The sequence below is a fragment of the Malania oleifera genome, chromosome 12 (genome assembly GCF_029873635.1).
Source record: "Malania oleifera isolate guangnan ecotype guangnan chromosome 12, ASM2987363v1, whole genome shotgun sequence".
Taxonomy (NCBI): domain Eukaryota; kingdom Viridiplantae; phylum Streptophyta; class Magnoliopsida; order Santalales; family Ximeniaceae; genus Malania; species Malania oleifera.
This window is the reverse complement of record NC_080428.1, coordinates 4,739,113-4,766,548: the sequence shown is the minus strand read 5'-3', so window position 1 is coordinate 4,766,548 and position 27,436 is coordinate 4,739,113. Positions and strand designations below refer to the sequence as shown.

Sequence of the window (27,436 nt, the reverse complement as noted above, 5' to 3'; positions counted from 1 at the left end):
TGCGCTAAAAGGAAAAAATACATCTCACAATAACACAACACAGACACCAACAACTAGGAAATGGCTAAGGGGGTCCAGAGTCCTAACTGTTCTTTAAAAAACCTTGACTCGAGCCACCTAGCCATGATTGTCTAAAACATCTCAAAAATGAGACCGGTAGGAAGGACCTACCTACCAAATGTCTCCACAACCAATCCTGGAACGCACGCTGGCAATTTGAACTTTTGTAAAGGCTCAAAACAAGATAGTCAACAATTAATTCATGATTGTGCACATCAAGTTAGAAGTAAACACTCGTCATTTCAAGCATTTTATTTAGGCCCATAGGAAGTCATTCGGATACTCGGAAAAAATTATTGTGTAATTTGTTTAATGTAGAAGAAAAAGTGATGCAAAGTAAGAAATTTTATAAAGCAACACAGCCCTGAGCTCCAAAAAGATATTTTTCAAAAATAGTGCATTACAAACACAAAAGATATGATATGGCACACACACAATATATATAAAAAAAACATTAGGGCAGGAGAAGAGAGATTTCTACACTGTTCTCTTCAAGCAATCAACCCCAAACCTTCACCCTCATTCAGCAAATCCTCCCTAGACCCACACCTAACCACTACCCTCTCCTCTTACTATCCAACCCAATGAGGTGGGTCCCACCCTTTCCATTTTAGAACATGTGGTTCACATACCCACCCTTCTGAGAAAGTGTTAGAGACTAGTGGAGCAATTGTCATCTAGAGAGGTAGGAAGGAGGGTCTAAATTCATGAAGAAGTTGAAATTCCTAAAATCTAAGCTGAAATATTGGAATAAAGAGACTTTTGGGAACGTCATAGATGCAAAAAATTGCATCCTATTTGAAATCACAAGGTTGGATAGGTTAGAAGAGTGCAATCTTCTTGAGGAGAAGGATGAGAGCAAGAGGGACAATCTTAGTAGTAAGTTTGAGGTTCCTTTTTGAGAAAGGGCATGAGCTTGTGTCAGAAGTCTAGCGAGAAATGGGTTAAGGAGAAGACTGTGACTCTAGTTATTTCAAACAAGGTCGCAAATGGGAGGAGGAAAAGTTACATCAAGGAGCTGATTTTAGACTTAGGCCAAGTGGTGAGGGTCAATATCTCAAGGTCGCAAATGGGAGGAGGAAAAGTTACCTCAAGGAGCTGATTTTAGGCTCAGGCCAGGTGGTGAGGGGTGATCATTAACTTTTATAAACCTTTGCTTTCTACGAAGACCCCAAATAGATTGAAGGTGGAAGGCCTTGACTAGAGTTCAAGAGAATCCTGCTTGATAGTTGGAAAGGCTTTTTGAGGCGGAAGAAATTAGAAAAAACGATCTTTGACATTTGCAAAGACAAGACCCCCCCCCCCCCAAAACACAAGATGGCTTCATGATGGCATTCTTTCAAGATAATCGGGAGGTGTTTGCTGGAAGTTGATATCCAAAAATTTTGTGGTCCCCAAAACAAAAGAGCAAGGAAAGTCGAGGACTTCAGACTGATCGGTCTAGTTACATGACTATATAAAATACTATCTAAATTCCTTGCTAATAGACTTGGACTTAGTCTTAGGGGGGGCTATCACCATAGCACAATCGCATTTATCTGTCATAGACAAATCTTGGATGATATGCTAGTGGCTAATGAGGTGGTAGAGGATGTTGTTAGGAGGAGGAGAGAAAGGGGGTTCTCTTTAAATTGGATTTTAAGAAAACCTATGATATGATCATGGGAGTTCTTAGATAAGGTGATGAGCCAAAAAAAAACTTTGGGGACCCATGGGAAAGATGGATCAAGGGTTGCCTAAGCTAGACCCATTTGATTGTCATTGTCATGGTCAACCTATAAAGGCCTCTAGGGGTCTTACACAAGGAGATCTACTCTCTCCTTTCTGTTCACCCAAAAGTTATAAACACCCTTAGTAGGATATACTTCTCCACACTCATGGAAGTGGGGTGATTAGCAGTCTCCAATGTAGGGAGGGAGGAGTGGAGATCTCACACCTCAAGTTTGCTGACCACCTACTCATTCTTGAGGTGTGGACAATCTAACAAAATTCTAGGAAGTTAGTTTGTTGCACAAAATCATTGAGAAAATTTCGAGCTATAAAACCAACTTTTCCCATAGTGACATTGCCAACATCAACATGGGGGACAAGGCATTTCAGAATTTCAAATTACTAGTCGGTTCTAATTCTCGTGATTGGCTCCTATACTATCTCAGCCTCCCTCTTGGAGGTAACCCAAACACCAAAGCTTTTTGAGATCCTATACTGGCAAAAGGTGGCTAGGAGATTGGAGGGTTAGAAGAGGGCATACTTTTCACTTAGAGGTTGTGCCTCACTCTTTAACATCCCTTTTCATTACCTCTCATTGTTTTGAATTCCCTAAAAAGTAGCTAGGTCTTCAGAGAAGCTGATGAGAGATTTCCTTTGGTCGGGTCAAAAAGAGGGTAGAAGAGACCATCTACTTAACTAGGCCATGGTTAGCAAACCTAAGCTCGAGGAGGCCTTGGACATCAAGAATGTGGTATCCAAAAAGATCTCCCTTATAGGCAAGTGGTTGGGAGCTCCCTCTGGAAAGTGATTCCTATGACATAAGGTGATTAAGAGAAAGTATAGGATCCTATGGAATGGCTGGGAGATGAGAAACATTGGCATTATCTCTTACGTATGTCCCTCGAAAATCTATGTCCCAAGTAGCTAGTCAGCTTTTTCCCTTCATCCGGTAATGGTAAAAAAATCGTTTTTGGGAGAATGTTTGGGCAAGAGGCTCCATGTTGGAGCTTAAGGTTCCTCATTTATTTAAGCTTTCATCACTACATAACGCTCCCATCAACTCCTCCATTCCTTTTTTTTTGTGGGGGTTCTTGTGATTTAAAATTTTTCAAGGAATCTCAATGGAAGAGAGGTTGCAAGCTCGCTATTCTTCTTTCTTTATTGGACCAACATATTCCTTCCATAGGTGAGGATGAGAGAGGGTGGGAGGGTGATTCATCAAGTATGTTCACTTCTAAATCCTTTCTCTCACACCTTTTGAAATCCCTTCACCTAACTTTTTTTCTTGGAAGCATATTCTTTGGATGTCTAAGGTTCCAAGGAAGATGCAGGCATTTGTCTGGATTGTGATACTGCAAAGAGTTAAAATTAGGGGTGAGCATTCGGTCAGTTTGGTTAATTCAATTAATTAACTGAATTAACCAAAAAATTTTGGTTAAAAAAATTTCATTAACCAACCAAAATTCCACATTTAACTGAACTCAAAATCGACCGAACTAAATTTCAGTTAACCGATTTTAACCAATTTAATATTATAATATATATATACAATATATATTATATATATATAATATAAATAATATATAATATATATAAAATTTTAATATATATAATATATAAATAAATAAATAAAATTTTAGTATATATATAATATATAAAATATTTTAATATATAATTATTTATTATTAATTTATACTATTCGGTTAATTCAGTTAACCGAATTAACTGAACCCAAAAATCAAATCGAAAACCAAAATTCAATGAAAATGAAAATCAAACCGAACCAAACTGACTGAGTTTACTTGGTTAATTCGGTTTTAACCAAATTATGCTCACCCCTAGTTAAAATGCACCATTTGCTTCACAAGAGAAGGCCCTATAAGGCTCTCAATCTCGACATGTGCATCATGTGTTGAGAATGCAATACATGCTCGCCTTTTCGTGCAATGCATGGTGGCATCACAGCTTTGGAACACACTCTTTTCATATGCATGGGAAGAGTGAGTGGCACAAGGAAAGGTGAGAGAACTATACTTGGTTAACTTCAAGGGTTTTGGAAAGAATAGAAATGGTAGAGCTCTTTGGAGTGTGGCTGTTTTAGCCATCCTTTGGACCTTGTGGGTTAAGAGGAATGTTAGGCTTTTAAAAGGTTGCTCAACCTGCTCATGGCTATTATAGGATAGAGCGACTTTTATTGCTTCCTTCTGGACGCACTCTTAGGATTTTTTTTGGGGGAATTATCATTGTCCAACCTCATAAGAGATTGAAAGGCAGTTCTTTTGTAATTAATACTAGTATTGTTTTTATTCCTTTGGTGCATTATGCTTTTTTTGTACTCTAGACCTCTAGGGGAGGACCCCCAGTACTCTTTAAGTCATGTACTCTGCTTCTCGGATGTTAATAATATTGATCTCTTTTGCCCACACAAAAAAAAGAGCTAAAACTTGAAATAAGGCTTAGAAACTACCAAAGCTGTATATGGAAAACAAAAATCCAAACTAGAGATAACATACTCCTAGGCTCCTACTTCCTCTCCAAAATCATGCCCAACTCCTCCTTAGTAATGTATGGGACAAAATTTGATATGATAGAATATTAAAGGCACATTAGTGAGGTTCATAAGAGCATGCGTAGTAAACCTCCATTTTGAACTTGTGGGGAAGGTGTGGTAGATGTAAGAGCAATGATAAGAATACCTAGAAGAGGGTCTAAAGAGACCATCATGAGATTTGAGGAAGTAGATCTCCTTCGCCTAGCAACATTATGTTATCGTGTCCCAGTAACCATGAGGAAAAGTTGCCATTGTTCCCACATAAAGACAAGTAGGCAAAGGAGCAAAAATAGTCCCTCAAGATTGTCAAATGAGGTGGAAACAAGAATTATCTAATTAATGATATTTATAGTTCAATCAGCAATTTTAGTATTCGCCTTCTTCTAGACAACACCAAACACCTTCTCTTAAGAAATTTGTAACATTTGCATCATCTGGTCCATGTAGATAACAACATCCTAAGATTCTTGGAGTTCAGCAAGAAAAACATCCAAGTGCACCACATTTTTAGTATCATGGGTAGGTTTAGCAATAGGTTAGCATTGGAAGCCTCTTGTTGAGTACCTAATTTTCCCTTAGTCATTACCTAGCATAATCACTCTTCACACTTGAGTCGCTTGGCTGTAGAGGGGGTTCTTGTGAAGGGAGGAGAGCCTTCATTATACACAAGTAATAGATATTCTAGAGAGGACCCAAAGATAGGCAATACCTAAGAAGCTTAAGCGCGAGGAACGGTATGTGAAAGGATTCTACTAGTAGCAAGTAAAACTATAAAAGATGGGTTATTTCCAAGAGAGAGTGAGGAAGAGGGAGAAAGAGAGAGCTCAAGTGCCAAAACACCTCCACTAAAGCATGGTTGGTGGTATCAATGGGGAGGAACACTTGTTCATTTTTCAAGTGGTTGTTATTGCTCCAAGGCAAGATAAATTGTATGCTAACCTCAAGTACACCATTTTGCAGCCCTATGTTCTCTTTCTTGGTTTTGTAGTTTCTGTGCAGGGTATGATAGGATTAGAGCCATTAAGAAGTGGGCCCAACCTAAGACAATTTCTAAAGTTTGTAACCTTTATGGCTTAGCAATTGTCAAGAGATAATTGAGTAGGTGTTTTTGCACTATTACAACTCCCTAAGGGAGTTTCATTGGACCCCTTTAGCTGCAATTCAAGAGATTAACTTAGGCATCCAAACTTTGCTAAAGTCCTTGAAGTTTGCGCAGCATGCCTCATAGGTAGGTTAACTGGAGTCTAAGTCAAGAGATAAACCCTAGAGCATACCTTGTCCTCTATTTCAACTGCCTAGTTTTGCAGCATTCAAGTTCACAAGAAAAGAAAAGTTGAGTGCTAAGTTGTGTAAAGTTGCTTAATGAATACACATTTGTTTCACTTGTCCTCTATCTTCAAACATCATTCAAAAATGTCGAGAATATCATAGAATTGTTAACATTCTTCATGCAATGAATGTCGAGAACATATGATTTGAGCACACAAAGCATGAGTATTTTGACTTAACTTTGGTTCTAAGATCATTTCTCAGGAAGTGAATTGGGGCAACAATACAAAGAAGGCTTTTTCTCAATGACTGTTACCTATTTCAGAGCATTAGATTAAGCATTCCCCACACTTTTTTCACGGATTTCTAGCTTGTGAGTCACATGCTGATGGGTTAACTAGTCAACTGGGTATAGATAGGACAATTGCCTTTCAAGATAGGTTCTATTAGACTTCTTTGAAGAGGGATGCAGCCGGCATAGTCTCTAGGTGTCGTCAGTTACCTAAATTTAGGAAACATAATAATTGTTGTTATACCCCCCTTTTTCTTGGTCACAAGTACCTAAGAGGGACTTGAATATGGATTATGGTCCTCAATTACCCAAAGTCCAAGTGCCAACACCATGATTTAGGGTTGTTCAAAAATCAATTCAAACCAACCTAACCAAACCGAATTAAGTCAGTCTACATTTTGAATCCAAGCAAAAAACAATTTGGTTCAATTTGTCTATTTCGAATTCAAAAAATGTTTGGCTCAATGATTGGTTTTGGATTTTAGAAAACTAGACCACCCAAAGGTCGAACTTCTTGCCAAAAAAAAAAGGGTAAAATGGAATATGTATATGTAATATGCCCCAACCAAGGCCCAATTGACCAACCCCTTGGCCCTCCCCACAATCCTTTCCTTTCAATCTTAGGAGTTAGGGTTAGGGTTACGGTTAGGGCTAAGGGCTCTTCCTTCTCCAATTAGTTCATCACTCTCACAATCTTTAGTCTCCTCAAGACCTCAAGTCTTTGACTCTCAATCTTAGTCTTTTCCTCCGTCAACCTCCCAACTAGCCTCCTCAACACCTTAGCCCCTCTCTTCATTAAATTCAAACTCTTAGTCCTCCTACTTCCTCAACCTCAACTCCCCATTCAGCTAATTAGCTAAGTCAGTTAGCCATCCTCAACGACAAGTCCCTGAACCACATAGTCACAAGAAATATTCTTTTTACCATGTATTACATGAAAACTACATTACTCATATGACTATTTAGTGATTTTATTGTAGATTTGTATCTATGTGAATTTTTACTAGCAACTGTAGATTTAACTATACAAACTGGTCGACTAAGTTTTTAGCACTACTAAACCAAATTCAGTCTATTTGGGGTCAATTTTCAAAGCAATTTAGTTTGGCTCGTTCCTATTCCACAAAGTAAAAAGTTTTTTTGTTCTCTTTGTACACCCGATCTTGAACAGCCTACCCTGAGTCAATCACTATATCAGTTGATCAATTATCCAAAATTATAAATTTTATTCCATGTAACAAGACCTCCCATACATCACATGCAACTAAGTCGTTTAGGGAGGTTGTCATGATTTGCCTAATTCCATAATGTTTGCTAGAGATATCAAGTTTGTTGGCTATTTTTAGGAGACACTTTGAAAGATGTACAGTACTAATTTGATATTATCTTTTTTTCTTCTCCAAACTAACAGTCAAACTAAAATCGTTAGATCTCCTTAGGCGTGTTGTGAGAGAAAAATTGTGCAATTAGAACATAGTGCAATGCACCATTGAGTTTGCTCATAACAACTCTCTGAATAGACTCGCAAGCAAGTCCTCTTGAGTGCATATATATACATAGCTACAAAACCAAGTCACTTCAAGGCATTATGCGTATAACTGCTTGTCTTGCCTGCATGGGGTGGATTACTGTCATGTAAATAGCAGTATAGGTTTGTTCATCAAGTGTGCCAATGCCTTAGTGTAAAATGGGAGTACGACTCCTCAAATCAGTTTTACATTTCCTAGTGCCAAAGCTAAAACAGCATAGAAAGCTCACTAGGAAATGGTGAGTATTCATCGATCATTGTAAAACTCACTAACATTTGTAAACATGTTTAGCCTACTTGCTGCCCTCATTAAACACACATAGCCTACGAAGGTCTTGTTAATGAATTACGTTGCTTCAATGTTTATCACTTTTGTCATTTGTTAACATGAACAGCTTACTACTATCGCTTACTTTGCACTTGACTGTTGTGAATGTGTTCTTGTGGTAAACCGCAGTATACTTAGCCAAACTAGTTAAGCAAGAGTGCTTTAGCTAGTGTCGCATGGCCCTTCACAAGGAGTGAAGTGTTTAGCACATGATAGTTGGTTTCAAAGCTTAGTTAATTGCTTTGTGAATTCAATTGACTTCATACTAGGGATTGTCTGAAGCATCAAAAGAAGACTATGTAAACCAATGCCAAGAGAATTGAAGTGGTAGAGGCACGAGTTGAGAAAGCCAAAAATGTACCCATGGACATTGCTAAACTTGCTGACCATGTTGATGCATTGGAGGAATGACAAAAACATCAATAGGATTCCATTATGGAGATATCAAAAAGACTTCCACACTATAGTAGAAGCTTTACAAATCTAGACAAGTGAACCAAATGCAAAGATGAACCTAATGGTTCGTGCTATGAGAAATTCCAACTTTGTGGGGATAGAGTATGGAAGACAAAAGCGTCAAAACCCCAAGCATATGGGGATGCTCGTGATGCTAAGGAGTTGGAGAACTTCTTATTTGACATGGAACAATGCTTCCACACTGCAAGGACTGACTCAAAGGAGGTGAAAGCATCCGTGACAACAATGTACTTGAGTGGTGACGATGAGTGTGGTAACATACCAAGTACGATGAAATAGAGAATGGACGGTGTGTCATCGATTGTTAGACATACTTTAAGAGAGAGCCTAAAGCTCAATTCTTTTCTGAAAATGTTGAGTACAATGGTCAGCATAAACTACGAGTCCTTAAGTACACTAGTACAATCAGGGAGTATGTGAAATAATTTTCTACTATGATGTTATATCTGAGGCATGTTAGATGAAGACAATATTTTCTTGAGGGGTTGAAACTGTGGGCAAGAGCAGAACATCATCAATGAAGAGTTCAAGATTTGCCTATCGTGCAAGCTACCAAAGAATGCTTAATTGACTACAATGAAAAAAGTTCCACAATGTCCAAAGAGAGTGGTATGGGTGAAACAATGGAACGTCTTTCAAGAAAGGCAAACCAAGAAGTGGGGAAGCAAACACCAAGGCATCAAATTCAAAAGAAACTTCATTGACTCAATTGTTTAACACAACTAGTGGTACGGATAAGATGGCATGCTTCTTATGTCTAGGCCCACATAGAGTTGTTGATTGCCCTCATAAATCATTGTTCAATGCCTTGCAAGCTTCCATTGCGGAGGGGCCACAAGGAGATGAGGAGGAGGAGGGAAGTCTAAGGATGGGCGCAATGCAGTTACTCAACGCAATGGAGAAGCAAAAAATTATCCAAGCAAAAGGGTTAATGTTTGTGGATCTGTGGATCAATAGGAAGAACACCCATGTTATGGTGGATACGGAGGCTACCCACAACTTTGTCTCACAGATAAAAGTGTAGGGACTCAACTTGAACTTAGAGAATGACTCCGAAGCTCAACCTATTCTAGGAGTAGCCAAGTAAGTAAATGTGAAGCTTGGACATTGGGTGGGACATGCAAATTTCACAATCATGCTAATGGATGATTTCCAATTGATATTTGGAATGGAATTATAGAGGCAGAAAAAAAGGACGACGAGAAGCTCCTCTCAGCCATGCAGCTCAAGAAGGGTCTGAGGAGGGGTGACTAGACAAATCTCACCACATTGGTGGTGAACGAAGAAGTAGGCCAAGAGTGTGTGCCTACTGCTATCTAAGCTATGTTGGATGAATATCAAGTTGTGAGGACTTGCCTCCACAAGGGGGTGTGGAGCATAAGATCGAGTTGTTACCCGAGTTGAAGCCTCCTACTAAAAGGTGATATTAGATAGCACCTCCATAGTAGAGTTAAGGAAGCAACTTGATGAGTTATTGAAAGCAAACTATATAAGTTCTTCCAAAGCACCATTCAGAGCATTGGTGTTATTTCAGAGGAAACATGATGGGCACATGAGGATGTGTGCGGACTACCACGCACTTAACAAGGTGATTGTACACAACAAGTATCTCATTCCATTGATTGCTTATTTGTTTGATCCACTAAGTCATGCCAAGTACTTCACCAAACTTGACTTGCCGCCAAGCTACTATCAAGTGAAGATGATGGTTATAAGCCAAAGACTACTCAGATGACACAGTATGAGGCATATGATTTCTTGGTGATGCCCTTTGGGTTGATGAGTAAGCTAGCAACATTCTACACATTGTTGAACTAGGTATTTCATGAGTACCTTGACAAGTTTGTCACAACATACCTAGATAACATTGTTGTCTACAGTTCCACTCTAGAGGAACATGAAGAGCATCTATGGAAGGTTTTCGACTGGCTAAAGGAGAATAGCCTTTATGTGAAAAGAGAGAGAAATTGCTCTTTCGCTATGAATGGCATCAAATTCCTCAATTATGTGATTGACCAAGGTTGTATCCGGATTAAATATGGAAAAAGTGAGGGCTATTCAAGAGTGGAAGATTCCAATGATAGTGAAGGAATTGCATTCCTTCCCTGGACTCCCCAACTATCATCGCAAGTTTGTGGAGGCGTACTCGAGGAGACTGCCCTGTTAACAGGACTACTAAAGAAAGGTCACTAGTGGAACTGGACAAAGAAGTGTCATGACAACTTGAATGAAGCCATGATGTGAGATCTAGTACTTGCTCTTTCGAACGTCATGAAGCCCTTCAAAGTAAAGAGTACAGATAGATGAATCTATGCTCTTGGTGGAGTCTTATTACAGGATGAGCATCTTGTTGTGTACAAGAGTCATAAGCTTAATAAAACAAAGCAAAAGTACAGAACTCAAGAGAGGAGATGCTAGCGGTGACACATTGCCTTCGCACGCGATGACATTACTTGCTTCGATCAAAGTTCCTGGTGAAAACAGATAACTTAGAAGTCAATCACTATAGCCAAATTTATCACCTCAAGCAAGCCCGTTGGCAGAAACTCCTGGCAAAGTTTGATTTCTCACTCGAGCACAAGGCGGTCGAATGAACCAAGTCGCAAATGCACTAAGCAGGAGGGTCAAGCTTGTGAGGTCTTACAAAAAGTAACACACTTGACAATAAGCAAGGTTACCACGATGATGCAAGAGTGTATTAAGGAAAACCTTGTCAAAGATTTAGTTGCCCAAAACCTAGTGAAGTTGATGGAAAATGGCAAAGCACACCAATTCTAGTTAGAAGATGAATCACAAATGACACATGGTAACCAGCTCTTTGTGCTTTGAGCTAGTGATTTGAGGACACTGTTGAGTGTCATGAACCATGTGAGCAGGCCATCTAGGATGGCATTGCACTTTGGCATTGTTAAAGTAGCGGTACTACTGGCCACACATGCATGATGAGGTAATCAAGTATACCCGAACTTGTCTCACTTGCCAGCTAGACAAGGTGTAGCAAAAGAAGATGGCATGGTTGTTGGAACCTCTTCAAGTACTAATGAGACCTTGGGAAAGAGTCTCACTTCATCACCAACCTACCAAGAGCTAGAGACGCAAGGTCCATACTCATAATAATAGATAGATGTTCAAAGTACTATACTTTCGTAGCTGCACCAAAGTATTTTTTGACAAAGAAGATAGCATAATTGTATTTCAAACATCTTGTGAAGTATTGGGATGCAACCCAAGAAATTCTCAGCGACCGAGATGCCATACTTACAGGAACTTCTAGACATAACTTAGTTCACAGCTTGACATCTCTTCAAGCTACCACCCATAGACAGATGGACAAACGAAGCAATTCAATAGGCTACTAAAGGAGTCTTTGCACCATTTTGTCACTGCCAACGAAAAAATTTGGGTGCAACTACTCGACGTGGCTCAATTCTATTTCAATGCTCAAAAGAGCTCAACAACCAACATGACTCCTTTGAGCATGTTACATGCCAGCAGTCGTTGTTACCTCACACAAACATAGTGGATGATCTATACAGAGGAAAAGTCCAAGAGCATGCATCTTCATCAAAGAATGGAAACAGAATGCAGAGATCGCCTGAGCTTACCTAGAGAAAGATTCCAAATGGATGCAATAGGCAGATCATGGGAGAAGACCGTTGCACTTCAACGTGGATGACTTGGTACTTGTTAAACTCCATCCAAAATAGATCAAGTCACTACGGGGTCAAGATAGGAGACTACTTCGCAAATATGAAGGACCAATCCCCATCTTGACTAAAGTCGAGACTGCCTCCTACAAGGTTGATCCTTTGGCTTGGATGTAAGTGCATCATGTGTTTCACGTCAACTGCCTCAAGCTGTTCAACACCAACACTGAAGGTACAAGCAAAAGTCAGTCAAGCAAAGCACCATTGAAGAGCGCAACATGATAGAAGAGAAGTTGTAGTCATTCTTGCAGACAGAGAGTTCACATCATTAGGGAAGAAGCAACACAAATTCTCAGTGAAGTGGAAAGGCCTTGGAGACGAAGAAATCAGTTAGATGTCAGCACAAGACTTGAAACCATTCATGGACAAAGTTGAAGGGTACCTAACGTCAAAGTCTACAACGAATGTACACATAAGTGAGCGAGAATGTCGAGAGTCAAGCTTGTTCAAGGCATTATGCTTGCATGTAACTGCTCATCTTGTGTGCATAGTAGGTTTTACCCTTTGAGTATGTTTATGACCTAGTGTAAATTGGGAGTATGACTTCTCCGTCATTTTGATGTTTCCTAGTATCAGAGTTAAAATAGCATATAAAGCTTTTTAGGGGAAGGTGAGTGTTCATCAGTCTTGTAAAAACTCACTAGCATTTGTTAAACGCATTTAGACTACTTGCCTTCCTTGCTAAACACACATTGCCTATGGAGGTTTTATGAATTACATTGTTTCAAGTTTACCACCTACTTGTCATTTGCTTACATGAATTGTTTACAATTTCCACTTACTTTTCATTCAACTATTGTGAATGTATTCTTGTGGTAGACCATGGCATACTTTGGCTGACTAGTTAAGCAAGAGTGTCTTAGCTAGCGTCGCACGGCCCTTCACAACATGTGAAGTGTTCGACCTATGATATCCATGCATGTGTTGGCTTTGTCCATTTACAACCACATGTTTGTATTTCTAAGTTCTATTTGTCACACCCATTGGTTGCATGCTAAGGTTAGGCATAGATGTATTATGAAATTATAGACTATAAACTTAGCGATGATGTTGCATGGTAGCGCAAAAGAATTTTATGCGGATGACAATATCATGGTTCGCAGAAGGCATTAACTCTATCAAAAAATGCCTCAAAAACCTATGTGCACGTGCCATTGGCCATTCTCCATCATTAGAAAACTTGGACCTAATGCATAATTGTTTGATTTCCCTAATCATATGATCATTGACCTTTGTTTGAGGCATAATACATCATTGAGGCACCTTTGAACCTCTCACTTATCTTCTAGCAAACTGAAAATTTTTTATTGCACAACCCACTTTTCAAACCCGTAAAATAAAGGGGAGGCTATTCTAGATAATGAATTTGCTAGTTCTCTTCATGGTGGCTTTCAATGGTATTTGATTTATTGGAGGGCCAACCTGCTTTAGATGCTACATGGATTACAGAAAGAATTTTCATGAGACCACTCCAACAATGTCCCTTCTCACTAGGATTTTGTCAACTCATTGTCCCTATTGTGTCTGCCTCTAATAATGATGTGGATAATGTTGTGATTGAATCAAATAAGGTAAAAATAAAAGTTTTAAATTCTCAAAATGATACTCTATCTGTTCCTAATATGCTGCAAATTACTAAAAATAATTTATGCCAAAGGGAGGATTCTAATAGACCACTAATCCATTGGAGAGTGAGAGGGGAAACTGTGACCCACAAGAACACCTTCCAGGGATGGGGGTATTAAGGTAGTGAATCCTTTCGAGGAGGAATTGAAAGTGGTGGTCTTTCCTAGGACCTATAAGAAGGAGAAAAATAAAGTGCAAAAGGATTTGAATAAGTTGGCCAATTCTATCAATTATGGGGGAGTTAAGGGTATTGGAAGAAGGGTAAACTTGTTAAATTATGAAGATAATTAGTTGGACTGTGAGAGGACTAGGGGATGTGAGGAAGAAAGGGCTCATTAAGGAAGTTTTTGAGTACAAGTTCCTTCCCAAAGGGCTGCAAGGGGATTCTGATAATTTAGGACACTTGAACTCTATGTTGACATGGTTGAAGGGTTGTCGTCCTTCCAATAGGGAGGATGTGAGGAAGAGGGTGTTGGAGTCTTTCAACAGAATTTTCTCGCAATTCTTTCTTTGAGTCCTTGACTCAAGAACATGCATTTTTCTTTCTTCATATAATTTTGAAGGCCCAAAGTTCCCTTTAAAATGAGGGCTTTTAGTTGCTCTTAAAAGAGTTATCACTAACAATATGTTGCAAAGTAGGAAGCCTTCTACGGCATTATTTCAGTATGTGTCTTCTTTGCTTTGATAGTTTTGAGACTGCCTCGCATTTGTTTTTGCATTGTTCATTCTCTTGGATGATTTGGAACAAGCTTTTTTGTCCTACCGAGGAAAGTTGGATTTAGCCAGAATCCAGAGTGGAAATGTGGCTATTTCTTTGGGTTTTGGAAGGAGCAAAGACAGGTCTGCTCTAACGAGATGCAGTTTGTTTTTTGTCGTGGGGTATTTGGATGTTTTTTAAGGGGAAGAAGACTTCTTGGGTTTTGGTTTGGGATAAGATTCAACATTTGGCATCTTTATGGGCTGTTGCTGATGGTTGTTTCAAGGGAATGTGTTTTGAAGATGATCAGCATGATTGTTTTGTTGTTTTGTATTAATTGTTTTGCTGTTCTAGTTTTGTTTTTTTCTGTTTTTTAGGAGGAATACTTATTCTCCTGTTTTGTTCATTTTTCTCTATCAATGTACTTCCTCTCTCTCTATCCAAAAAAACGAATACATAAAGAATGGAAATTCCCGTCGGACTCTCCAAAGTTGAATTCCTTTCAATCACATAGAATGCCTATCTGACACATCTATTTCAGGCATAGGCTTCAGACCACCTATTCAACACACCTATTTTTTAAGTGCAGGATTGGAAAACTATGACTTATGAGTTAAATGTGCAAACTATTTTTGTTTTGTAATATCTAGTTAACTACAGTTGTTTTGCCACATTTGTTTTACTAAAATTTCCTTCACTTAGCAATAGCATTCAAATACTTGTGTGGGTGCGGAGGAAGATTTAGTTCATATTTGGCAATTGAGAATTGGCAATTCAAATTCAATCATAAAAACTTCCAATCGACTCTTTCTTCTCTATGCTCAATCTCCATCTTCCTTCTTCCTTTTTCTTTCTTCTTTTTCCTCCCCTTACTTCTCCTTCTCTCTTTCTTCCTCCTTGTCTTCCTTTCTCCCTGTCCTACATCAAGCCTACTTTTAAATTGACATAGCAAAATCAGCTGGAAAAACTTAAGAAAGGAACAAATTGTGAACTGAATCGAGACTAAAAACCTAAAAATTCAAGAATAAGAAAAATCAAGCTTGCTGCCTGTAAAGATGGGATTTGCTAACCTGCAAATTAGTTTGAGTATTCTCCACTACTTTTCTAACGAAGTCTTCATTTTCCAAGTTCAGCAAACCAATCTGACGAGAGAGAGAGAGAGAGAGAGAGCGAGAGAGAGAGAGAGAGAGAGAGAGAGAGAGAGCATTAGAATCCTTACACTTTGCTAACATGTGGAAAAAATCCATTTCAAGAGATCTTAAAAAACAGTACAAGGAAAGTCCATAAAATGCTAAGCATATAAGATTCATGCATATATATAATAGCAAGAGATGGCATTTTAATAAAGAGAAAATAGGTTTTCCTCTCTTCAAAATTTTCTGGGCATTTGCAGATTGCAATAGAAAGCCCAGCAATAAAAAAAGTTGCTAATCCGGATCCTGCACAGAATTATTAATTGGCAGGATGGGATCCTTGGACATAAGATTCTACTGGCAACATAAAATAAATATTAAAATTGCATTTATATTTATTTTTCACAATTTAAATTTTATAAACCTCAAAAATTGTCCATAAAGTTTCCAAGACTAAAAATAGCAAGTAGCTTATAAGGTAGAGCCACATGTAACAAAGAGCTCAAGAGTTCAAGCTGTTGATTTCTTCACACAATCAAATCAGCTTACAATGAAAACAGGATAAAAACTTGGGGGACTAAAAAAAAACATCATTTTACCACATATTAGTCAACAAACAACCATACAACATGAACATCTAAAATATATTTAAAATTACCAAACAAATAACAAAAGTAAAACTATCACCCTTGCTCGAAATTGGTATCAAGATTCAAACGAGTATTTGATTCATCAATATCAACAAGATCAGCATAATCATCATTATTACCACCCAATGTGTTAATGTATTAAATATCTATGCATATGCTCAACCTAAATATTGATGTTTGATGTTGGAATCACTTAATGAACATCAATCTAAAATAAATTTCTGAGTCCTTAATTTTGTTAATAGATAAACTAAATCACTTTGTCCAACCCTTTTACAAGTTATACAAGGCTATGGTACAAGTAATTTGACAAAAGGTTAAAAATATGATGTATTGCAGGATCTTATGATCCTACTACAATTCTACTGATCCTACTCCAATCCTACCAATTAGCGATTCTATATGTGCTCAGGATCATTTTGATAAAATATGATCATATGATCCAGATCAAAATTTTAGAAACCATGGGCATAAACCAATTCAAATCAACTATGTGAAAAGGAAGGGCAGGCGAAGGTCATAACAAAGATGATAAAATCACAAAATTATTAATTTTTTGTAAAATTCACAAGAGGTGCATTATTAACAATTTGATATGAACATTGAACAATGTACTATTAACACTTTTATTATTTTGATAATATTAGAAACTTGATCTCCCTTTCTTAAATTGATCAACTTAAACAATCTTATCCTTCCCAGCTTTTGTGTTGTTCAAGTTAATAACATATTTTTTAACAATAAACTTTGTGGTTATAATATTGTAATGTTAAATCTTAGGTTATACTTGGTCAAAATTTATTATTTTTTCACTACTTTGATGGAACTTGTTTTCTACTGTTTTATGTGCCTAATAGATTCATAGATTATGACATATTACAAGCTAACATATTTTATTTTATTGATTTACTTATCACTCATGTGATTTCTGAGATGAGAAAAATATATATATCATTTGCTCTCAAAATCATTCAAAAGCCAGTATAAAATGTCTTATCCTCAGTAAACCATGTTAGTAAGTAGATCTAGAGGACCCTAAATGCATTGAAAATCTTTCTAAGAATGGTTAAGGGCTTAAAACATGCAAATATACCAATATAAACAAGGATGTACAACAACAACAACAATTATAATAAACCAAGCCTTAAGTCCCACTAGGTGGGGTCGGCTACACAAATCCTTTTTCATCAATTTACATGATCATGGAAAATTTCTCCCAAAAACAAAATGCAATCAACGACCTTTACTTGGGATAACTTTACAATCTTTACATGATTAACGATCTACCCTCTTAGTTAAGAAAAAATATAATCTTACAACAACAACAACAACAACAACAAGCCTTATGTACTAGACTCCCAGTAGGTGAGGATGGCTACATGAATCCTTTTCTGCCAATTCATACAATCGAAGGCATTTTCCTCAATCATCTTAAGCACTATTAAATCCTTCCTAATTATTTCATTACATGTTATTTTAGGTATAACCCTACCCTTTCTAATACCAATAACAATAGCTCGCTCACTCCTCCTCACTGGTTCACTACTTGGCCTGCGTTTTGAATGCTTGAACCATACAAGCCACATGTCCCTAATCTTATCTTCCACTGGTGCTACGCCTTACAGTGAATATGCTTGCTTCTTACTTTATCCTTTATTGTCATACCACTCGTCTACCTTAGCATTCATGCAGCAACTTTCACTTTTTAGATATGTTATTCCTTAATTGCACAACATTCTAACCCATAGAGCAGGGTTGGTCTTATATCCGTACTATAGAACTTCCCTTTTAATTTTAAGGGCGTTCTATCGATCACACAGCATGCCCAAGCACTCCCCCATTTTACCCAACCTGCTTTAATTTTATGTATTATATCCTCTTCAATTTCTCCCTTCCACTTTCTTAATAGATCCAAGGTATCAAAATCTACTAGTGCTATTAATTTCTTGATTATCAAGTATAATCTTATTTCCACTATTACTCAGTATTACTTCTTACATGGCTAAAATTACATTTCATATGTTCCATCTTATTTCTACTTATTCTAAAACCTTTAGACTCTAAAGCTATTCTCCACAGTTCTAACTTAGACTCTACTTTACTCCTACTTTTACCAATCAAAATAATATCATATGTAAACAACATGCACCATGAGATCTCGTTTTGATTATTCGTAGTGAGTTCATCAATCACTACGGCAAAAAGATACGGGCTCAAAGTAGAACCTTGACATACACCTATTGTGATTGGAAACTCTCTAGACTCTCCTCTCACAGTCCTAACACTAGCCATTACTCTATCATACATATCTTTAATGACATCAATATACCAACTGCATAGTCCATTCTTGTCTAAAACTCACCATAAAACCTCCCTAGGTACTTTATTATAGGCTTCCTCTATGTTAATAAAAACTATATGCAAGTCTCTTTTTTTTTACCTGAACTTTCCCATTAATCTTCTTCAAAGATAAATAGTTTTTGCTGTCAATCACCCAAGCATAAAACCAAATTGATTTTTCTTAGACCCTCGTTTCTAATCTTATCCTTTATTCAACTACCCTTTTCCGCAGTTTCATCATATGACTCATAAGTATAAATCCACGATAATTATTACAATTTTGAATATCACCTTTCTTTTTGCATATAGGTATTAACGTGCTTTTCCTCCATTCCTCCAACATTTTCTTGGTCTTTATAATAGTTCTAAACATATTACTTAACCATACACTTACATGATCCCTTAGACATTTCCAAACTTCAATTAGGATGTTATCCAATCATATAGATTTCTCACTTTTCATTTTCTTTAAAGTCATCCTAACTTTAGTGACTCTAATTTTGCAAATAAATCTCATATTTTTAGGGATACTTTGGAACCACTTATGTAGAAGTGCTTTTCAGAAAAAGTGCTAAATTTAATAAGTGAAAATAAGTGTTGAACTAGAAAAGTGCTAAAAAATTATAGGTGATATTTAGTTGTGTTTAAAATAAGTGGTATTTGGATACGTCCTTTTATTATAGAATGCTATATGATTATTTTTAAACATTTTTTTAATTATAAATATTAATATATATTAACAATTTCATTAATAATTATTTTAATTATTTATAATTAAAATTTAAATATTTCTATTAAAAAATAATATAAGATTATCATTTTTAATTAATAATAATCTTGTTATTAATGTATATCTATAACATATTACTATCATATTAAATTATAATAAAAATAATATTATTAATTGAATTTGAATTTTTAATTTATTTAATGTTGATAAACAATCCTTGTTCAAATCAAAATTGAATAATAATAACTAGTATGTATTTTAAAATATATTTTAAATAAAAATATTACTACTTTTATAATTAAAATTTTAAATGATATTTATATTAATTTTCTAATTAAAATTTAAATATTCTCTGCAACAATAAACAAGCCTCAAGTATCACTACATGGGGTTGGCTACATGAATCCTTTCTTGCCAATTCACCTGATCAAGAGCATTTTCCCCTATGAGACTAAGGACTGCTAAATCCTTCCTCACTACCTCATTTCAAGTTATTTTAGATCTACCCCTACCCCTTTTCATGTCAAAAACAATAACTAACTCACTCCTCCTTGTTGGCCTAGTTAGGCTTACAAACTCTTGGTTTTGATTATAACAAAGTAAAGTTATTTAATGATTTTTCAAGTGATATGATTACAGGCAAAGATGATTTGTTCAAATCTCACCTAAAATCTTACAAGGATTATGGAACAAGGAAAGTCACATGTGAATACCAAAGATCCACAATGAAAGCTCATAGAAGTTTGAAAGATTGAAGAACAGCATTGAAAAGACTCAAAGAAAATGTCAAATAAGCTTAGGATAAAGTTTCTATTAGTACTTCTAAGTGTATTCAAATATGAATTTTTCATTTTGAAGCTCATTAGGCAAAGAGACGTAGAGACCTTAGTATAAAACTTGGGAACAAGTTTTTCAAAGTTAAACAAAGTTCATATTCCGAGAGTAATTGAGCAAAGAAGAGAGAACTTAAAAATATGTCGGAATGAGGAAAATTCAGTTGACAGTCGACTGGCAAACTTAGAGTATTTTAACTAAAGACAGAAGTCTAACAAACGACTGTCAAGGTTTTGATAGACGACTGCCACCCTACTGAGTTGTATTAAAATTACATTATTCTAGTGACAGACGACTGCCAATCAAGGGACAGACGACTGCCACCTCTTTGCCTATGAATTTTCTAGTTATAATATATGGACAAACGACTACCAGGACTTCACAGTCGTCTGGCTCGCGGCAGTTTTCAAATTTCCAACGGATATATTTTTTGAAATTCAAATTATTTGAAGCTTAAATATTTTTAAAACTTGGAAACAACTCTAAGTACACTTAGGCAACAAGCAAGGAGTCTTTCTACCTTTATAAATACCCTCAAGGATCATTGTTTTAGACACCAAGAAATCAATTCAGCTCTCATTCTCTCTCAAAGTCTACTAAAATTCTAAAAGTGTGCTATTGCTCTCATCACTCACGAAATTCTCTGAAAGCTTTGCTGAGTTTCTCACTGAGTTTGTGCATCAAGTTGTTGATTCTTTCATCCATTGATCCATTGAAAGATACCTACGGTGATAAGTTTCTAAGAGCTTCATTCTGAAATTCATGTTCTGAATTTATTGAAGTACATAGTGTTTCAATTTGTACTAATCAGATCTTTGATGAACAAGTTCTTGTACGCCTTGTTTTATATCTTTGTAACAGGTTAATTGACGGTTCGAGTGCTAAATCGTTGGACCAAACAAGGGGATATTGTTTGGAGAAGGCAGGCTCTAACCTTACCCAAGGAGTGTTTGTAACTGGTCTTGTTCCGCCTGGTAAAGGAACGGTAATAGTGAATCCTTTGGTGGTTTTTCCAAGGACGAGGACGTAGGCTGTGTTGAAGCCGAACCTCGTAAAAAACCCTGTGTTCTTCTTTCTCTACCCTACTCTTTATTTTTCAGCAAAAGATATAATATGTGCGGTTGCTTTAAAATTCAATTCTGAATGTTTGGTTGTTAAATAGACCGGAAGGTAATTTGTTTTGGATTGATCAGCATTGATTGTGGAAACCGAAAGGGACTACGTTGGTTGATCATCCTTGACTTATTAATATGAAAGTTTATTTAAAAGCTGAACATTAGGAAGAAGAATAATTGTGATACAGGGCTTATAACAAGTTCAGCAAATTTTCACATTTATATAGGGCTATTGTTACAAAGATTGAGTGATTGATCTTATTGTGTTGATTGTGATGGTGTTTAAGTTTTCATTATTGTTACAACTCAAAAGAACTAAGAAGGGGAATAAAAATTTTAAAACCCAATTCACCCCCCCTCTTGGGAAGCTATTCCAATTTCACTCCTCACAGGTGCTCTATTAGACCTGCATTTCAAATGTTCAAACCATCTAAGCTGTCTTTTCCTTATCCTGTTTTCAACCGGTGTTATGCCTAAATTATTGCGTATATGTTCATTTCTTACTTTATCTTTTAATGTTAAACCACTCATCCACCTTAACATTCGCATCTCAACAACTTTAACCTTTTGTACAAGTTGTTACTTAGTTGTTCAATATCATGAACCATAAAGCACAACTGGCCTTATATCCGTCTTATAAAACTTATCTTTTAATTTTAAGGGTATTCTACGATCACACAACACATCTAACGCACTCCTCCACTTTATCCAACCTATTTTAATTATATTTACTATATCTTCTTCAATTTCCCCTTCAGCTTGCATAATAAATCCAAGATATCTAAATTTATTAGTGCTATTAATCTTTTGATTATCAAATTTAATCTTCTCTCCATTGCTACTCCTTAAATTATTGAAATTACATTTCATATATTCTGTCTTATTCCTACTTATCCTAAACCCCTTGCACTCTAATGTGACACTCCAAAGTTCTAGCTTAGATTCCACTCTGCTCCTACTATCATCAATCAACACAATATCATTTGCAAACAAAATACAGTAAGGGATCTCATTTTGGATATTCCTAATTAGTTTATCAACTACCAAAGCAAAAAGATAAGGACTCAAAGTAGAACCTTCATGTACACTTATTGTGATTGGAAAATCTCTTGATTCTCCTCCTATAGTCCTAACACTAATCACTACTCTATCATACATATCCTTAATGACCTTCGTATATCTACCGCAAACTCCCTTCTTTTCTAAGACCCACCAAAGAACTTCCTTGGGTACTCTATCATAAGTTTTCTCTAAGTCAATAAAAACCATATGCAAGTCCCTCTTCTTTTCCCTAAACTTTTCCATTAAACTTCTTAAAAGATAAATAGCTTCTGTTGTTGATCTTCCAAGCATAAAATTTAAATATTTTCCATTAACTAAAATAATATAATATTATTTATTAATTAACAATAATCTTGTTATTAATCTATATTTATAACATATGATTATTACATTAATTTATCTTAAAAATAGTATTAATAACTAAATTAAAATTTTTAGTTTATTTAATGTTAATTCAAATTTATAGATGGTTTTTTTATTCATTCCATAATTTAATTATATGTTAGTAATAATTAATAGGTTATAATGTGTAACAAAATAATATACGATTAATTTTTAAGTAGCAATTTAAATAATAATTATGTTAACTGTTATTTTTAATTAACATTTAAATATTTTTAATAAGTAAATAATATAATATTGTTCTTTGATTAACAATAATCTTGTTCTTAATTTACATTTATAACATATCATTATCATATTAATTTATGTTAAAATAATATTATTAATTTAATTAGTATTTTAAATTTTTAACATTAGTTTAAATTAATAGATGGTTCTTCTTCTTCATTCCATAATTGAATTATATTTCATTAATAATTCATATATTATAATACATAATGAAATAATGTATTTTTATAAATAGCCACTAAATTTGTTTATAATAATAATAAAAAATATATATTTTTATAATTGAATTACGTTTCATTAGCTTCTAATGTATTTTTTAAATTATAAAATAGTCATTAAATTTGTTTATATTTACAAAATTGACCCCATTTATGAATAGTGCCAATTATAAATGGCCAAAAAGTCATATTAGATTACTTCTCAAAAAATAGTTCTGAAAAACCACTTTTTGCAATAAATGTTTGCTATAGTACAAATCAAACGCCACTTTTTTTGTAAAAGTACTAATTTTAAGTGATAAGTGCTATAAGCAATTTCGGGGGTCTTTTTCTCATTTTTCACTTCTACGTTAAGCTTTCAATTTGGTTTTCATTAAGCAGCTTATTAAAATATCTATGCCACCATGCTTTTATGTCTTCTTCTTTAACCAAAACATTATCGTTCTCATCCTTTATACATTTTATATTACCTAAATCTTTTCACTTTCTTTCTCTAGCTCAAGCAAGTTTATATGTGTCTCTTTCCCCTTCTTTTGTATCTAGTCTAGCATATAAATTGTCATAAGCTCCATGCTTAGCTTCATTAATGGTCTTTTTTGCATCTTTTCTTGTCTCTTTATGCTTTCAAGGTTTTTTATATTTCTACAATTTTGTCATGTTTTATAGCAAATTCTTTTTTACCTTTACAGCTTTTTGGACATCTTGAGCCCACGAGCAACCTTCTTTACTACAGGAGAAACCTTCTTTACTACATGAGAATCTTCCACTAGATTCACCTAAAATCTATTTTTCTATTTTAATAGTGTTAGCCATCCTATTCCACGGAGTGATCACATCTATCTTATCCCCTATTGTTCAATCACCCTTTTTCAATTTATCTTTACATTTTACTTTATTTTCTCCCTTCAAACTCCACCACCTAGTGTGAGTTTGGCCACCCTTTTTTTCCCTCAACTTTTCCTTTTTAAAAGTAAAATCTAAGTGTAACGTGTTTAGTAAAAAGCTTTTCCAGCTTTAAAAATCCATATTTTAGCCCTTTTTGAGGGGGAGCTTTTAAAAGCTAGAAGCTATCCTTCTTTCCCACAAATTATTCAATTCTATTGTTTTCCTTAGTTCCCAATATAACAAAATCACCAATGCATTAATTACATTCCTTAAAAATACATATCCATTTCAGTCATTTTAAGTACTTTTAAGAACTTCACAAATTGTTTACCTAACACCCAAAGCCACCATTTTGTTTCTAAGAACTCCTTTTTCACATTTTTTTTGTGGGGGGGTAACAGTTTTTGTAACAATCTCAATCATCTCTTTTTCATCAATTCCTTAAAAGGTCCTTTTAAAAAGCGACAAGGGCGCCAAACAGCTCCTACGAATATTTTCTCAGCACTTGGTATAAACTATAATAAAGCCCATATCTTCCCAATTATCTTTTAAGGTTTTCTACTAAGCCTATTTTAGGAGCATAAGCACTAAAGGCATTTAATATCTCGACTTAAGACCATCTTGATTTTTATGATTCTAACATCTTTAACACTATCTTTTAGGTCTTTGTCTACAAGAATTCCTACCCATTCTTACATTTTTCCCTTTTCCAATGTAACAATTTCAAAATCCTAATTTTTCAATTTCTCTAGCATTCTCCCCTACCCACTCAATTTCTTAAAGGAAAATTACATTAATTTTTCTTCTAAAGTCAACTATCTCTATGCTTTTCCCATAAGAATCCCTCTATTCTAATCTAACCCAAGTGAACTAACTTCTTTACCCGCCCACATCCAAAATGATGTACAAACCCTCACATATTTGACACCATACACAAGCGATTACACAGCACATCACTTCAAGATGACATAACTCACCCTTGTCCATTTTTTTGCTACACCCAAGTGGCATAAGTGCAATACATAGCTCAATGGGAATGCCCCAATGGTAAGGATTCATACCATAGAGATCTAAAAAGTTTTAAGCTAGCTATCAGCTATTTAACGCAACCCTCTTCCTTTACCCGAGCTTGAGACCGACTATGTGTAAAGTGATTAGGATGTTGAGTGCATCACAACAGAGTGTAGACAAGTATGTGTATGCTTGAAATAAATTCATGTCCTGCTACATCCATTACCATTATGCTATGTTGTTGTTACTTAAAACTACAATCCAAATCCAACTTCCATAGTCTCCTGGAATCAGACACTTCAGCCGAATCATGCGTAGATCCATGATTCATTTAGTAAAATTTCAAATCCATTTTGAACTCTTTGAAAAGTTCCAAAGATGCAAAATTTTTTCCTTCCACTTTTTTTGAAAAAAAAAAAAAAAATGGGCCAAGGGGACTGAGGTCAAAAATGGTACCAAGTAGGTGAAAAGATTCTCAAAGCACTCTGCATATAGCTGCTTCATAACAATACAATTTCACTTCAAACACAAACATGCACATTTCAAATGTAAAGCACAAATCGTACAGCCAAATATCCACACAAATGCAGGAGAAGGGGAAAACCACAATATTTAAAAAGAGAATAAAGATGAATATGAACTTCACCAATGTCCCATATAAAGGAATCTTGTGAGGCAATTGTTCAGCACATTGGAGAAAGAACTGTCACAAAAAAAGATATCAGCACGTCAAAAACAATTATCAACAAATCAATCCAACATTCCCGCAATGCAAACCAAAAATAGAAAAAGAGGTCGAAAAGAAGGACATACACAAATTTTACCTAATCCAAATTAATTTAAGGAAAAAATGGAAGACGTTAGTAAGAAAGTCTCAAACAATTAAAACTGAAGTAAGCACGGTGAACATCCACTAGGTTTACTTCATATATATGAATATTTCACATTGTTGGTTACTAAAAACAAAATTACCTCTCCTTGGTGTCACCAATGTTTGGTGACTCCTTTTTGTAGGGCCTACAGCTAAAAAGATGTCCTTCATTGAATTGAAAGTATATCCCATGCCTAGATTCTCATTGAATATGAGTTCCATAAAAATTGGATGATGCTTGATCAATGCAATGAAACTTAACAAAAGTTTGGGAATCTAGAGTTTAGATCTTAATTTTGGATTTTTGTGGATTTGAACAGAATGCAATATAAAATTGAATCGCATTGCATCCAAATCCACACAAATCCACATACAAGTCCCAAAATCTATACTACCAAACAAAATCCTTGAGTATACTTAAAAATATAAATAGAATTTTGACCACCTTGACTAGGGGTTCACTAATCATCAAATGGAGCCCGCATTTTTTCATGCAATAAGATGAACTTTCAATCAAATGGTCAAGATTATTTTTTAAAATTGAGCCACACAAAAAGGTATCACCACCTAGGCGTTAGTGGACTATTTGGCATACATACATGCATAATTCATACATTCGTTCATGCATGTGCAACAATATATATGTGCATCACAGAGAAATTCCTAATAAAGGGCCCCCAAATAACTTATTGTTTGTCCAACTATAAATTTTATTTCTTGATCATAGTACAGTGCAGTGAAAAATATTAATGTATAAGTATAAATGCAAACAGAAATGGGAAAACGATAAGAAGGGGGGAGAAGAGAACATTACAGGCAAAATTTCATCCTTGGAGTGCTCTAACTCCCGGCGAACTACGCCAAAGCATGTTTCCTGCAATTACATATTAGAAATATAAATGACATGCATATCACGTGCAGTGCACATGGTAATGCCGCAGCAGAGACAAACGCAGAGAGAGCATGGAATTGGGTTCGGCAGTAACACACGGTAAGTTTACTATGCAAAACTAGGGTTTTGAGAATACTGAGAAGAAAAGGAAGCAGAAGGGCGAGCGAGAGAAAGTAAAGCAGTACTCACAATGTGCTCTTTGAAGTCAGCATTGGTGCCATACTCGGGGCATTTATCGCCGATCCGTAGAAGAAGACTTCTCGAACTGCTCATCTCCACCTGCTATCCACAGCTCTCAACAGAGAAAACTACAGAGAGCGAGCGAGAGAGAGAGAGAGAGAGAGAGAGAGAGAGAGAGAGAGAGAGAGATTGACGGCAAAGACTGGTTTTCCTTTTCAAGAAGATAATCTACAGAACCTAAAGGGCGGAGGGAGGGAGGGAGGGAAGGTGGGACTCGGAGAGGGTTTAAACGTCTCGCGGGATGGATTTTATTATGGAACTTGGTTCTCGGAGCATAGCTCGAAATGGGCTGGAATTCGAGAGCGTCACCCTAAGGTCCCCATTGTACGCAACATTCGCCAATTTGTCTTTTTTCTCTTTTTTAACATATATGCAAATTACGCTCGATTCACAAAGTACACATGAAATGGAAAGCCATCGATATTTTGGACGAATAGAATAAGGTAGTTTTGGACTTTCAAAATGTTATGAGTTAAATGAGGAAGTGGAAGTGTTTTTTTTCTATTAAAGTCTACTTTTATGGAAAGCAAGATAATAGCTATATATATATATATCCACCGGTCTTTCTCTCATTCGTTTA

At 35.8% G+C, this 27,436-nt stretch overlaps 1 protein-coding gene across 1 annotated transcript in view; it reads right to left on the bottom strand.

Moving 5' to 3' along the window:
- Positions 1 to 27,193, bottom strand: part of LOC131143772 (nuclear cap-binding protein subunit 1) — a 110,850-nt gene extending 83,657 nt beyond the window's left edge. Inside the window, exons 1-4 of the mRNA XM_058092085.1 lie at positions 26,806 to 27,193; positions 26,539 to 26,598; positions 25,500 to 25,556; positions 15,316 to 15,387 (exon numbers count right to left, since the gene is read on the bottom strand). Of these exons, the coding sequence (XP_057948068.1) occupies positions 15,316 to 15,387; positions 25,500 to 25,556; positions 26,539 to 26,598; positions 26,806 to 26,889 (273 nt within the window). The 5' untranslated portion in view covers positions 26,890 to 27,193. The remainder of the gene's footprint in view (positions 1 to 15,315; positions 15,388 to 25,499; positions 25,557 to 26,538; positions 26,599 to 26,805) is intronic.
- Positions 27,194 to 27,436: the final 243 nt, after the last annotated feature.